Source organism: Electrophorus electricus, chromosome 4, assembly GCF_041902795.1.
Source record: "Electrophorus electricus isolate QZ-2024a chromosome 4, ASM4190279v1, whole genome shotgun sequence".
In the NCBI taxonomy this organism is placed as follows: domain Eukaryota; kingdom Metazoa; phylum Chordata; class Actinopteri; order Gymnotiformes; family Gymnotidae; genus Electrophorus; species Electrophorus electricus.
The window spans coordinates 36,995,001-37,009,466 of NC_137500.1; the positions used below are offsets into that span (position 1 = coordinate 36,995,001).

The 14,466-nt window shown below is 42.5% G+C and overlaps 1 protein-coding gene across 4 annotated transcripts in view; it reads right to left on the bottom strand.

Annotated features, from left to right (window-relative positions):
- The window catches only part of tanc1b (tetratricopeptide repeat, ankyrin repeat and coiled-coil containing 1b), a 110,591-nt gene that overhangs the window by 16,102 nt on the left and 80,023 nt on the right, over positions 1 to 14,466 (bottom strand). For all 4 annotated transcript variants that reach the window (XM_081713599.1, XM_035536469.2, XM_035536467.2 and 1 more), the window contains exons 11-15: positions 9,179 to 9,410; positions 7,366 to 7,532; positions 4,030 to 4,637; positions 1,229 to 1,337; positions 563 to 685 (exon numbers count right to left, since the gene is read on the bottom strand). In XM_081713599.1, coding sequence (XP_081569725.1) covers positions 563 to 685; positions 1,229 to 1,337; positions 4,030 to 4,637; positions 7,366 to 7,532; positions 9,179 to 9,410 — 1,239 coding nt within the window. The remainder of the gene's footprint in view (positions 1 to 562; positions 686 to 1,228; positions 1,338 to 4,029; positions 4,638 to 7,365; positions 7,533 to 9,178; positions 9,411 to 14,466) is intronic.

Here is a 14,466-nt window from a genome sequence, read left to right on the forward strand (position 1 = left end):
GAAGCATATAATTAAAGCGCCAAAGAAGCACATTTTAACACAAATTGTCAAAAATCAAATGGCATGAAAATAATGATTAAAAAAAAAACCCATTAAAGATAACATCCTATCAAAATATTCAGAATCTGAATATTATAGAAGATATGTTTTCATCAAACTGCAGGAGGCCAACTATCCAGCTTCCTCACTGAATATGTGGCACAGATGGAATTAGATGGATAAACATCTGCTTAAATGGAAGTCATGAGTCACACAGAAACCCATCGTAGCCAACCCTCCAGCCCTACCACAGGAGCCCTGAGCTAGATTGATAAAGGCCAACAGTCCCACAGGCTGCCGTGTGCACATACCCCCTGGCACCTACCATGCACAGATTAATTATGCTCCACAGCCTAACCTGCAGATGAAGGTTACAACTCTGTCATGGGGGCATATCAACAATTAAACACTCTCTTGTGGGACAATTATAGTTTGGTTAGTGTCTGAGTGTACAATTTTGTGTGTGTGTGTGTGTGTGTGTGTGTGTGTGTGTGTGTGTGTGTGTGTACTTGCGTGAGCCGACCTTGACGTTGGGTGTGTAGAGGTTCCTTAGGGAAGCCAGTGCTGCAGACAGGCTGTCAGTACTGCAGCTGACCCACAAACCCTGCAGCACGCTGGACGACACTCCAGTCTTCTTACTTTGACCCTGTTATACACACACACACACACACACACACACACACACTCACAAAATTAACTAGTAGCTATGAACATTCTGAAATATTTTGTATAAGCAAATAAACAGCAAACTGGAGTGGCTCAGGATGCTCATACACGCACAGAAATCACTCCTTTAACTACTTACTATAATTTCCTCTAAACTAGTAATGTTAGATTTCCACAGGTTAATGGAATTTCTTGACTGCATAATGCATGACACTACCATCAGTTCAGAAACTGAATACATTTCCATTCGTTACTAAAGTGAATTTACCTCTGGGATTAATGAAGTGAATACCAATCTATATAAATATGGCCACTACCCAACTGTACCTAAAATGTATGCTTTCAGGATAGGGAAAACCTTAAATATATGTGTTATTTAGAATAGAGAACACCTTAAATATATGTGCATTTAGAATAGAGAATGCCTTAAATGTGTGTCCTTTCTTATAGGGAATACCTTAAATGTGTGTGCTTTTATTATAGGCAATGCCTTAAATGTATGTGCTTTTATTATAGAGAATACCTTAAATATATGTGCTTTTAGAATGTGGTGTCCCAGCTCCATTGTCTGCTGCCTGTTCAACTTGCCCTCCTGCCTGGACAACATGAATGCCATCAGAGCATGGCCACTCCTACAGGAAACACACACACCAAAGCAACGTACATAAACCTCAGAAAGATGGGAAGGACTTTTTTTTTTTTTTTGTAAGGTCCAATAATTTTATATACAACCAAAGAAAAGCACACTACTGCCACACAAAAAAAAAAACCTCAATGAAAAGCAACGAGTGTCCCGGTATCCTATTAACATCACAAGCTAAACATTATTTCCGTTGTCAACATTCATCATCAAGCCCCTGCACGTGCATTCTTGGTGGCAATTCAAAGCCTGTAAAAGAGGCATCCATGATCTGAGGAGCAGAGCAGAGGAGCAGGGTGCCTGTGTTTCCCTTTGTGCTCACTTCATACCCTGACTGGTGTTCATTAACAGAGAACTTCATTAAAAGGCCGGGCATGAAGACGAATGGCTTTGATCAACCCCCCCCCCAGCTCTACTCGGCTAAAATAAAATGGCCTGTGTCAAGCTCTCCTGTCTCAGAGAAGAAATAACAAGTTGGAAGTGGTGGGACCTTCTTCTCAAGTCCATCTTCGTCGCTGCCAGTGTAAGGGCTTGTGTGTTACGTTTAAAAATGGAAGAGGAAAAAGAGGGAAAGAATGAGAGAGAGAAAGAGGGAGTGTGTCTCACGATGGGGAAGGGTATGTGGTACACGGAGGTGAGTCACCAGCCCCACAGCTGATAGAGCGAGGACTGTCCAATCAGAACACTCGGAGCTCCACGCTAACGAGAATAGGAGAGGACGAGATGGAATAACAATTAGGCAGCACTGTTAGAAACCTCTCTCATCTATATCTGCAAGACACAGCGGCATCTAAAATAAGCAAGCATACATATACACAACAATGTAATGAACTGTTTAATAGACTCTAGACATGTCCAGCACGCATAGATAAGTGGTTAATAACTCACAAGGCCAAATACACATTTAATGTCAGGAAGATCTGTCTGGCTTTACTTAAATAACTGCTTCAACTTTTTTTTTTTTTTACTATTAAAACTACCTCAAAAGCCAATGTCATTACTAGTCATTCATGAACTTCAAGGTTTCAAAGTATCAGAATAATTACTCTGACAAAAAGTGTGTGTTTAAGTGAATACATTTTATTGCTGCTCAAAAAAGAAAAAGACTTGGGGTAATCGAATAATTCTGTGACAGAAAGGAGCTCACTCTTTTCATTATGCATCATTGTATCAAGGCAAACTATATGTTTGCCTCCTGATAAGGTACTTTATAAAGCCAAAAGCCCACAGTAAATTCAAAATGTCACGACTGCAGCTTAATTAAGGCTGTGATTAAGAGGTGCTCTATGTAGACAAATGGACTCTGTTACAGCTCTATGACTAACACTGCACGGTTGCATATTCAAGAAAAAAAATATCAGTGGAATCCTGGATAGCCTGTATGAACACAAACTAGATTAGAGCCCTGCATTTGCCTCATGGCTTCTTTCTGACCAGCAGTGGATTTGAGCAGATATTTCCAGTTCTTATTTTTCCACTCTACCAACACAAGATCTTGGCTTTTGGTACTTATAAGTTACTGTTGGTGCTTTCAGAAATACCAGTCACTGAAATTCCAGGTTTGCCAGGCTATTTGAGGAGAAAGCCCAGAATCTCAGCAAGCAAAGTTATCTGGCTGATGAAGTGCAGGAGAAGGTGGGAGCAAGTGCATACCCTTCATATTCCTCATCTGGAGCAAGTTCACAGCTCCGATCAGGAGTTGCAGAAACTGTCGTGACTTGGACAAGATTAGCTCGATTTTTGCTAACAGAAAACATGGTAACTGTACAAGTGGACTGACTTGCACTTAAAGCTTTAACTTTATTCTCTTCTGTTTCTTGCCAGTCCCCAGTGAAACCCAAGGAAAAAAGGATGACTAGTAAGGAGGACTAGTAGGGTCAGGTTTATTGAGGAAGGAAACAGAAATATTCAATTTCTGCCAAAATCTAAAGATAGAGCCTTGATTTAGACCAATAAGGTAGGCTAGGTTCCGTGTAGCAGAACATGTGTAACCGGAAATTAAATATTAATATTAAATCAAGAAAGTTCATATGTAATCATAATCATCAAGTAATTCATTTCTACAAATCAATCTAAACATGGTAATTTGAAAAAAGATCATTTATATTTCAAGAGGTACTGACTGCTGAAACAAATATGTCAAATTACGTTTTTATTAAAAATTTTAAAAATTCACTACCAGTTTGCAATCTTACAATCTTTGCACCTGAACAATATTCAAATTAATTCAGTTTCAGCTCAGAGAATGGCATTCTATTCCACACTGCAGGGACTCTAATAGACAAATTAAATGCCTAAATTAACTGCCTTATTAGCAGCCAATAGGCACCTGTTTAAAGATAGAGTCTGCTAACTTGTGATAAGCCCTAACCTTTAAAGTTTGACTTCAAACAAACTTCTCTGGGTGAAGGATGCTCTGAGAGAGCTCATGGAGCCGGAGATCACTCTTGCTTAGAGCACTCTTTTTCAACAACCTTAAGTTCTTGGACTCTCTCAGTTGCTTCTATTCGGCAAAAAAAGGGTGCTTTTGGACTAACGCTACATCGTCAACCATCTGTTTTGTCTCAGAAAGCATTCCATTTAATTATTTAGAAGACATTAATTTCCATTTTTACACTGACAAAAAGAAACTAATCTGATACAATAAGACAGCCACTTTGGTATACAGCACCATGGGAGCTCACCTGGGGTCACAGATGAAGTCGGAGCTCTCGCCGTCAGCTCTCCACACAAGCCACTCGCGGAAGGAGGGGTGACAGAACATGCGGGTCTTGTCCCTGCGCTTGATCAGGAATCCGGACACCGTGTCCATGCGTTGCTGGAAATCGTCCCACTGCAGGTCTCCGCGTACGCTGCCAGCATTCAGGGCGTGGAAGAGCTGCTCGTCTGTGAGCGGGTGCAGCGATGCCAGAGCCACGTTGAGGATGGGCATGGCCCGCTCGAACGCCGAGTTGCTCATGAACTTCATGTTGCACTGCAGCAGATAGAGCTCGGCCAGGGAGATGGGCACCACTTTGTAGCTGGAGCTCTTGATGACCAGGTGGCCCCTCTCAAAGAGGTCCAGGGTGAGCTTCAGGTACAGGTAAGAGCCCTGGCTGCGTGAAACCAGGTGGGAGCTCACCTTGCCCACTGTGACGGGGTCAGCCTTGCCGTTCAGAGAGAGGTTGTTCAGGATGTCGCTGCTGCTCTGGACACGGTGCTGGATGTAGGCATTCAGGTCAGAGCTGATCTCCTTGTTGTCAAGAAAATCGTCCAGGCTGATCTTGGTAAAGGGCAGCAGACTGGTGATCTCCTTTAGGAACACAACAAGGAAGAGGTACAGATTAATTCTGCCACCAAAATCTGTGCCTGCTCTTTGATAAAGTTCAGGGAAAGAATCTTTTTATATTAGTATTTCATAATAGTATATTTACTGCTGTCATAATAATAATAGTGCATTTCTTGCTGTCATCCAAGTGTCACTATACTTGTATATGGACATATGTTAGGGCACATTTAGGCAATAATCCTTCTTCACATTTATACATATAAACTGAACTATCAGACATACAATCAACCCCCCACATTGCTGCCCGGTCGCTCAGGTCTGCCTCTCTCTCTCTCGCTCGCTCTCTCTCTCGCTCGCTCTGTTCATCTACCTCTCATCTATCCCCCAGCAAGAGATACAGAGACACAGGCCAGCAGTGTTAAAAGCTTTCTCCCCCCTCCTCTGTTATGGTATTGATGTCCTCTGGATGATTTATCTACAGAAGGTCAGTGAGCCGCAGGGCTGGACGACACAGAGCAGGAGATATCAAACAACTGCGCGAGCTCACACACCAACACACGTACTCATGCATGCACACACAAATGCACACAGTACAGGGGATATAGGAGTACTACACAAAACTCTCAGTATCTTCTGTGTGCAAAGAAAAGTTTAAGAAGTGACAGACTAAGACAGTCTACAGGGACGCTTGCACATTAAGTGCAAGTCTCCATAGACATATGGGCACACACAACCACACACACACAGATATATCGACCTTGTCTTCACACATGCTTTCACACTTGAATAAAGATTCATTTGCACTGATACAACATCCTGTGTTGAGCAGCACTGAAATCCACCAGGACTGCTGATATGAGCACAGATGTTTACAAAAATGTTTTAAAAACACACATAATTTTGCTCTGCCCCAGCTTATAGACAGCAGTAAATGGCCATGATTGAGAAACACCACACCTCGAAGCAGCATGAGACACAGTGAATGCTACTTCACACAGCAATCTAAACCAACAGCTGGTATGTTGAAAACATCGTAAGACATTGCTTCGAGCACAAGCTTGCATTCAGGCATACTGCCGATCGCAGACCAACCTTAACACCAGCTCTCATGAAGGACAGATACAGGTACTAACCAATCACATTCAAGGCACCTTCAAATCTGAAGCAAATTTTCACCTGGATTTTGACCCAGAAATCTTAAAAGCCCTTTCTTTAGTGCCATCATGAATAAATGGTTAAATGGTCAGGGACCAGTTATAAACAGGTAGGCATTCCTTGCCCTCGCCATAGTTTAAACATTTCGTGCACACACAATTTTACTGAATCTTTCTTCATCACACCCATTTTTACTCACAATGAGCCTTTAAGTAATTTACACTGAAACGGTGGGCAACCCCCAAAAACTGATTTGCTCTGTGAATCCTAGATTAATTCGTCAATAAACTGAAGGTGAATCTGACAAAGGAAAAGCATCCTCGTCATTCACATCAAAGGCCTCGTACTACAGAGCATGGCCTGCCCGAAAGCCGCACTCATAAAGAAACAAACTAGCAGAGTGGCAGAACAGCGCAGCACTAAAAGGCTGTAGAAGATTTCCCTTTTCCCTGCTCCAATACGTCTCATTCAGGTCCTCAATTAACCATGAAATTAATTAATCCTTGATGAGCTGAATCATGTAGTTGAGAACACTGCTGTGCAGTGGTTCTCGACTGGTGGCAGTAAAACACACTGTCTGATTGTGGAAGACACTGCCACTCAGCAGTGTGGGGACTCTGGATGGCACCAGTGCCTCAGCTGTAGCTGAGGTGTTGATGAGCAGAGGCGTGCACGCGCACGCACACACACACACACACACACACACACACACACACACTACTGTCTGTTCGTGAAGGACGGTGAATCTTTGTTTTGGTTTTTAAAGCCTGTGAATCCTACCCTATCTGTAGAGCTGTGGGTGAGGCCTGTCAAAAGCCATCCAACACAAACACATTTTTAACACATCACCCAGCACCCTGCCTCATCTCCGTCTCTCTCTCGCCAGGTCTCTAGCTTCCTTTTCCCTGTCTGTTATTCTTCTCCCATCTTAGAGAAAGCAGCTGTGTCTCCGGCCTCATCATTATACCGCCTGCTCTCCTATGCAAGTGCTACTTGTTACACTTGCAGGATTCACTTGACAAAAAGGACATGTTGTCCAGCAGGGTGTATGACAAGGGGAAGGTTGTCCCTCAAGCTGCTTTCTGTGGAGTAGTTGTCATGACTGGGCAGTTGTTGATTTACAGGGAGTGGGGTGTGGAAAACGATATGGGTTCAGAGCAGCAACACCAGCACTGGCTGAAGCTGTTACACTGTGAGTTATAGAGAAATCCAATATGAACACAGCAAATGCCATCATGGCTGACTTGGCCTTTAGACTGAGATGTCAGACGGTCAGACGGCAAAAGAGGATCTTAAGGTGTTATATACCAACCCACCCTCCCCGCCCAAAAAACCCCTATGAATTGTAAGTGCTGTTTTCTGAAGCTCATTAGAATACATAATGGAAGATGTTAAGCGCACACATCCAATTACACAATCAATCAGTCAATTAATCTGTCAGTTAATTAATCCAACCTGCAATAATAATGCACGTGTGGGAAACTGATTGCATTCATCTAATTAGTTTCAAGAGAAGCATAATCTTTCTGGGTAGTAAGCAACGATGAAGCCTCGGATGTGCCCACAAATAAAAGTGTGGACACGGTGGGCTCCTCACCTGCAGACCGACCCGTACAGTGATAATGAGTTTGAGCCAGGCGGGGAACTTGGAGATAATCTTGGTAATGAAGGACGCAATGGTGTCCCCATAGTCTGGCTTGTGAAACTCTGCTTCGTTGAGTCCATCAATCAAAACGATGTATTCCTCTTCTGGAATCTTCCTTTCTGTTTTAGAAAATCAAGACACTCACTATTATCACAATATCAGCAGCTCTAGAACACAACAGACAAGCACAGTATTCATATAATAGTAGAAAAGTATTATACTCGATGTAGCAGATAACTAATAGATTAGAGAAATGTGATTCTGGAAATGCAGTTAGGTGTAAAGGCAGCTGTGCACTTGTGCAACCAAGAGGAGACTGAGCAGATTGCTGCATGGAAATAGCTAAAGAACAATGAGAGAAATTCAGTTCTCCTTGATTGGAGCAAATATGAACCGAGACTGAACATAGGTTTAGACCACTGCAGAATCTAATAAAACAGACACCAAGTGTCATGGGTTCAACTGAATATGGCAGAACGGGTTGCTTCCTGCTTTTGCAGAGAGATGCACAGAACATTTAAAATTCATTACAGACCAACATGGAGATCTGAGAGTTTTTCTCTGATCAAACAGTCAAACTGGGTTTATTTAAAAGGAAGAATATTTCTTTATAGACAGGTCAAGGGCGGTGTGTGTGTGTGTGTTTTTCTCTTTTCTTTGAGATTTTTTTAAACACATAACACTCAGAGAATAGCCACTACCAAATCTAAAAACTGTCTTTACTTTTTAATATCCTCCACAAATCTTTTGGCACACATTTTCATTACACAGTGGAGTTCATCAACATCTTTTCCTCACATCAGTCTAAAACTGAAACATTAGTTTCAGTACTATGGCACATGAACCTGTGGATTACTGGAGACTGGTTCTTCTATGGGCTGCTCTCTGGCCTTGCCTGCTGCTGCCACATTGATTCTCAGTCTTTTCCATCTCCATCATGCAAACAGTTTGTTTATCCATGTCTCAAGCCTGGCCTCCCACAATGCAGTATTGATTAGGTGTACAGCTGAGAGAAAAGGCTAGATCCCCATGCTAAACAAACCAGAGTGACCCTGAAACCCGTCTGCGGCCTCTTGCTTTAAAAAGCTAACAAATATTTCCCATCCAGCTCTCATAGACTCAGCAGGGCCTAGGGAGCCCTCTTTTTCACTCTATACTTCATCCAATCAGGGGCTGAAATAGGACTGCAGGTATAAAATAAATTACACACAATTTCCAAGAGTATACCTCTGCTTTTTGGAGAGATGAACTTGACTGATGCCTCCATTATAGTCTGTACTGAGGAAAGGCTTCACTTAAAAAAAACAAAGTAGTTGGGCCCTTAACATGAGGAACTGTTCTTTTAATGTCCAGTTTTTACCCCTTGAATACCACAGGTGGAATAGCCAATCACAGCTGTTACTGTATAGAAAAAGCCTGACTCATGGGAGCATAAATTAGCTGCAGTGTCATTTGGCCAGATGCAAAATTGACACACCGATGTATACAGCCCCATGAGACTTTAAATTTTAAAATTCCTTACAGAGATAAGTCATTGCGCTCATTGACTGCAGAGTTTGACCCCCTTAATGTGTTAAAATGTGGTTGTGTTGCTTTGTCTTCCTTGAGTTAAGTGCAACAGTGCACAGCAGGCAACAGTGATGTAACAACTAGAGACAGAAATCTTAGTAGCTAATGAGGTAAAAGTGCCATTACAAGAATCTAGTAAACAGCCAGTGATTAATCAATTAATTTACCCCTAAACAAATAGATTATGGATTTGTACCTTTGCGCAGGTTGATTAGTGGTTCTAATACACCCCTACGGAAGGCAGCCATCGGGTCCTGGACACAGGAGCGCAGACTGAGCATGCTCTGTATATGTGGTTCTTTCAGTAGGAGCTCCCTGTAAGCAGTCAGCTGGTGTGCTCTGCACAGCAGGGCGGCGACACTGTGCACAAACTCGGGCACCAAACAGGTGTAGGTGTTATCAGCCTGACAGTAATGATATGCAACAACCTAGAGAGCAAGAGAAGGGGGGAGAGAGAGAGAGAGAGAGAGAGAGAGTCAGGGATGAAGACAGTTAAAGTATCAGTAATCATTCATCGGCATCATCTGACTGACAGCTGTATATGCCTACTCTAATGGAGATTCACATTCACAGCAGTTTTGAATTCTACAACATACTTAGAGTATACACGAACCAACAAACTTTGGTCCACAACAAAATACGCTGTAGGATGCAACTCAATACTGCTAAGTTGTATTTACGTTATGTACCTTTTGGGACCACAGTTACTGTGGTACCAAGTACTGCCAATTGTAAAGGGAAAAATGCACCAGACCCAGTTACTGTAGCAAAGCTGTGAACACAAATCCAGAACACTACAGCGAACCCTGACTTGAAAGAACACAATAGAACACAATGTCAAGTCAGATTTATTGCCAAATGCCTTCAGAATACAGAGCATTCAATAATACTGTGAAGTGTTTATATTACAGAAGCATGCTCCTGGAGACAACAGTGTGGTGAAGGGGAAGAAAACAAAGCAAGGAAAGTATGGCACGGTTTTGCAATTTAAGAACTGCACAAATTACACCAAACAACTGATGATAAATAACTACAAGTATACCAAAAAGAAAACGCTCAGAAGGTGGGCAGTATAGAGCTTTGCAGAAATGGCAGTAATAAATAACTAACTATGCTATTATTGTACCAGTGTGGTTGCTGGGTAGACTGACAGCAAATAACATTCCAATTTCATTCCACTGTTTGCATTATATTAATATACGGCCCAAAATGTGAATTTCAAACAGAAAGAGTCATCACTCCAAGGAGCATTCATAGACTAGCACCTTTATAAATGCTAACCAAATACCTGGGTTAGCCTTCAAATGACCACACAGCCATCTTTCACTAGGATTTACTAACCAATGACTTCAGCTCTTTGATGAGGGGTGGAGGTCACTTGGAAATGGCTCTTTAATCATGCCAAATCTGCCTCATAACATTGAAAACACTGGCTGAGTGGGTAACGTTGCACGTGTGGAGCTGGATGACAGCTCAGTCCACTGGGACTGGGGACGTGGCGTGCTGGGACAATACAGCATAGCCATTATGCAGTCCCAACCTGTGCCAGGTTTTTGATCTGTATTGCTAATCTCAGCACTCCAACCTCCCCCACCTAGATGACTCCACCCTGCCTCCTACTTCAAACTCAATGCTGTGTATTAGGAGCAAACACTCACCAAAGGGCCTATATCTGCATCACAGAGTTTGTGATGCGTCAAAAGAATCACTGCCAATTTCAAACATCAAAAATTAAAGAGCAATGATAAAGGGCTGCTTCTTCCAGGCATTTCTGAGAGGACCTTCTTCATCTTGGTATTAAGGGAACCACTTCCTCCCTGGCCCATTAGAGACCTAGAGAGATCATTCTTAATTTCCTTCAGGATACCAGTGTAAGAGAAGAGGAAAAAAGAAGAAAAGCAAACACAAAGAAGGCGAATATGAATAAAGCACAAAGGAAGATGAAGAGCTTTCCACAAGCTGTCTACAGCCCAGCAGCAGACACTACACAGACGCAGAGACACAGCTAGTGGCAAGACAGTTAGCTTGCATCACTAACTGACATGTTCAAAACATCCAATAATGATGAAGAAACATTTTTTTCATCCAATACTGGGATGTTTCATATTAGACCATTCCTAATTAGCGTTACAGTTCTGTCACATCCTGTCACAGCCTCTTAGGAAACAACATCTAACTGAATGGATAAATGGATAAAAGCAATATTTTTAAAGAAGAGTTCAACACAAACATATTTCTGATTCATATCATTAATGTCAATGTCAGAGAATGTGACAATAAAAGTACATGCTAGCAGAGCAACTCAATGCATTGGCCTTTTAAGACTGCTATTTACTTTGGTCTGATTTATTACTGAAATTACTGTTTGATGGATAGTGGTATTTTCCATTTGGACAGTTAGGGTTAATAGGAATGGTTTAACTTTCACCTCTGTGGAACTTCTCTAGATGGTCAGAGCCACAAAGATCACCCAGTCGAGGCTCTTTCAGATAAGAGAAACTTTCACCTTTCCATTATCACTAAAGAAAACACTGCTTTAGGTGAATAGTACATCCTGATTTATGGCTAGTGTTCCATTGGCAGTTGTGCACCAGTGTTGTGCTTTCAAAATGAAGGTCTGTTAAACCTGCCATAAAAGGTCCGTTCAATAAACACAGGTGGCTGACAGGAGACTGGTCTCTGTGCAGCAGACATCAGGTTTAAAACACAGTGAATTAACTAACAATTTGGTAACCTCACGAGAAATTGCTCGTAATCTCATCATTCTATTCTAAATAAGAGATAGCTAGCATCTCTGCTGTCTTTGTCACTTATGATGACAGCCACTTAACATAGTAAGAATTATGCATATTGTAAAATATGTGCAAATAATTACATGGCATGTTATCAGGCCTCCACAGCAATTGCTCCCTACTTAGAAAATTGTGAAAGCAAATCCTCTAGTAATGGAATGTATATTAATTACTGGATCAAAAGTCACCTGTAATGCAACAAACGACCTCTTGCTACCATTAAAGCATGCCAATATTCAAAACAAAAAGGTACATATGCCCCGTGGGAAAGGAGCTCAGGAAACAGATGTTTGTATAGAGGAATCAGAAATGAGAAGGAGAACTCAGGATGGAAAAGAATCTATTAATGTGACTAATATCACCAGCGTAGCAGCTGGGTGCATCTGTTGATAGGCAGTGAGTTTTCAAATGAGCAAGAAAGGCATAAAATCTTTTAATCTGAGATGGTGGAGCAGGTGGCTCAGAAAAGCTTGGTTAAGCCCAGCCATCCCTGCCGCCAGCCACTACAAATCTCAGCTTAACTGCATCCGTGCGGAAACGAGGGTTGTGTACAATGGACTGGGGATTCTAGAAGTGCAGCTGGGCCGGAGCGCAGCCCGTCAGCCCTGACACGTTTGTGATCGTGATCTACCTCAGAGGGCATGGGGGGGGGGGGGGGGGGGGGGAAAGAAAAAGAAGAGCAAATCCTGGTCAGAGTGCAGCATTGCCCACGGTGGCCATGTGGGCCTACAAGACAGGACCCAAGTGCCAAATGCCGTGACACAGTTCTTTAATGTTGCAGTAACATCTGTTCATCGATTAGGCTCCACAGGAGATTTCCTGTCCAGACACGCACAAAACCACGATTTTATGGGCTGAAGAGAAAGCAAACAAAGCTCAACACTTTTGTAAAGCTGTTTAGACCGACACCATATGTGATATCAGTCCAAGGAAAACAGAGAGAAGTGAAGTGAACTGGAAGAGTGAGGTAGTAAACCACGAGCTTAAAGAATCTGGATGCTTCTCAGCGGGAAGACACGGCTTGTAACTACCATGAACACATCCGCAAACGGTGCAAAGTACGTCACCTCTCGCACATTCATCCGTAAACGCTGCCATATTATTTTTGTAGCAATTATTATTGCAGCAATTAAAATATGAGGCCTAATATTAATGTAAACTGTTCATTGGCTCATCAACTAAAGGACAAACAAATCGGTCGCTGAATAAGGCTGGTGAATCCTGTTCAGCTTTGAGCTAGCACCCTTTCCCAGTTTCAGGCTCTTCTGAGCCTGCATTGCTCCTGTGGGTGCAATCCTCTACCTTAGAACAAATGACCACCTTGCCAACCTGTTGCCATGGTAACACACAAGCGACAGCAGGTCCCTCAAGAGATGCAGTTTGAACATCATTTACTTCTTATGGTGAATGACAGGTGGCAGTTCAGTCCTTCACTACACAGGAGAGACACGGAGGGGGATGTTCCCCAACATTCCTCACTCAAGCTGCAAAAAGCACTGAACCCATACACCCAGAACACCAGAAAGAAGTGCACTGGTGTATCCTGCTCTACTCTACACAGCGATTTAGGTCATTTTCTGGGAATTTGGAAATTCTGGATGTGTAACAGCTATTGCCCTTCTTTTCTTTATCTTACAAGCCACAGAGCAGCAGACTAGAACAGCAAACTAGAGGAGGGACACAGGAAAACCTGTGAATTTGTCTCAAGTAAAATGCATGTGTGTGTGTGTGTGTGTGTATGTGTTTAAATTAAACTGTAAACTCCACTGGGACATTATCAATTCATGTAACTATCTTAAAAAAGTGTTTTGAAGGACTCCTACGTGGTGCAACAGAAAAGTGTTTGCGAGTTTGATCTCCCATGATTTCACAGCTATCTCTGGCTATGAGCCTGAGAGAAACTGGCTACGCTCTCGAGGAGGCATACTCTTACAGCAACACAGGCCAATCATGGGTGTCTGTGAGCTCATGCCTCAGAAGGGGGTGGAGAGTACTACCCTCTGAGCATGTTACGTTGCCCTGACGTTGCATGAGCTCTTCAAAAAAGATGTGGTGATTGGCTGCTTGCGTCCTCATAGGAAGCATGTGACAGCCTTTATAGCATGTGACAGGGGAGAATTTCCTGATGGACTATGATTAATATAGGGAGAAAACTGGGGAAAAACCTGAAGAAAAAAACAAAACAAAACATGTTTTGTAGTATACTTTATAAGCAAACACAAAATCACACACACACACACACACACACACACACACACACACACGAAACTGAAAATGAAAAGCAGAAGAGCAAGGCAGGAGAGCAAGGCTGATAGAGGTAAATGTGTGTCTTTTCAACCTTTAATTAGCAATCAGTGAATGGTTGGCTCAGGAGTACAAGAGCCTGGAGATATGGCATGACTGCCTCCATCTCACACTGGCCCTTTCAAACCATCAGACAGCACGCGTGTGTGTGCACATGTGTGTGCAGTTGCTGTTCTTTGAAAAATGGTTTAAGATGTACACATTTTATAGCAGCAAATAACCATTCTTTTCTTTTCAGATTCTTTTACAGTTACGCATCTTCAGCGAGAGGGAAAGAGTGTGTGTGTGTCTGTGTGTGTGAGAGAGGCAAACAAAGAGACGTTTTGTAGCTATCAGCAGTTGTATCCAAGCCATGTCAATTCCTGTTTGTCTAGGTTTCAAGAGGGAC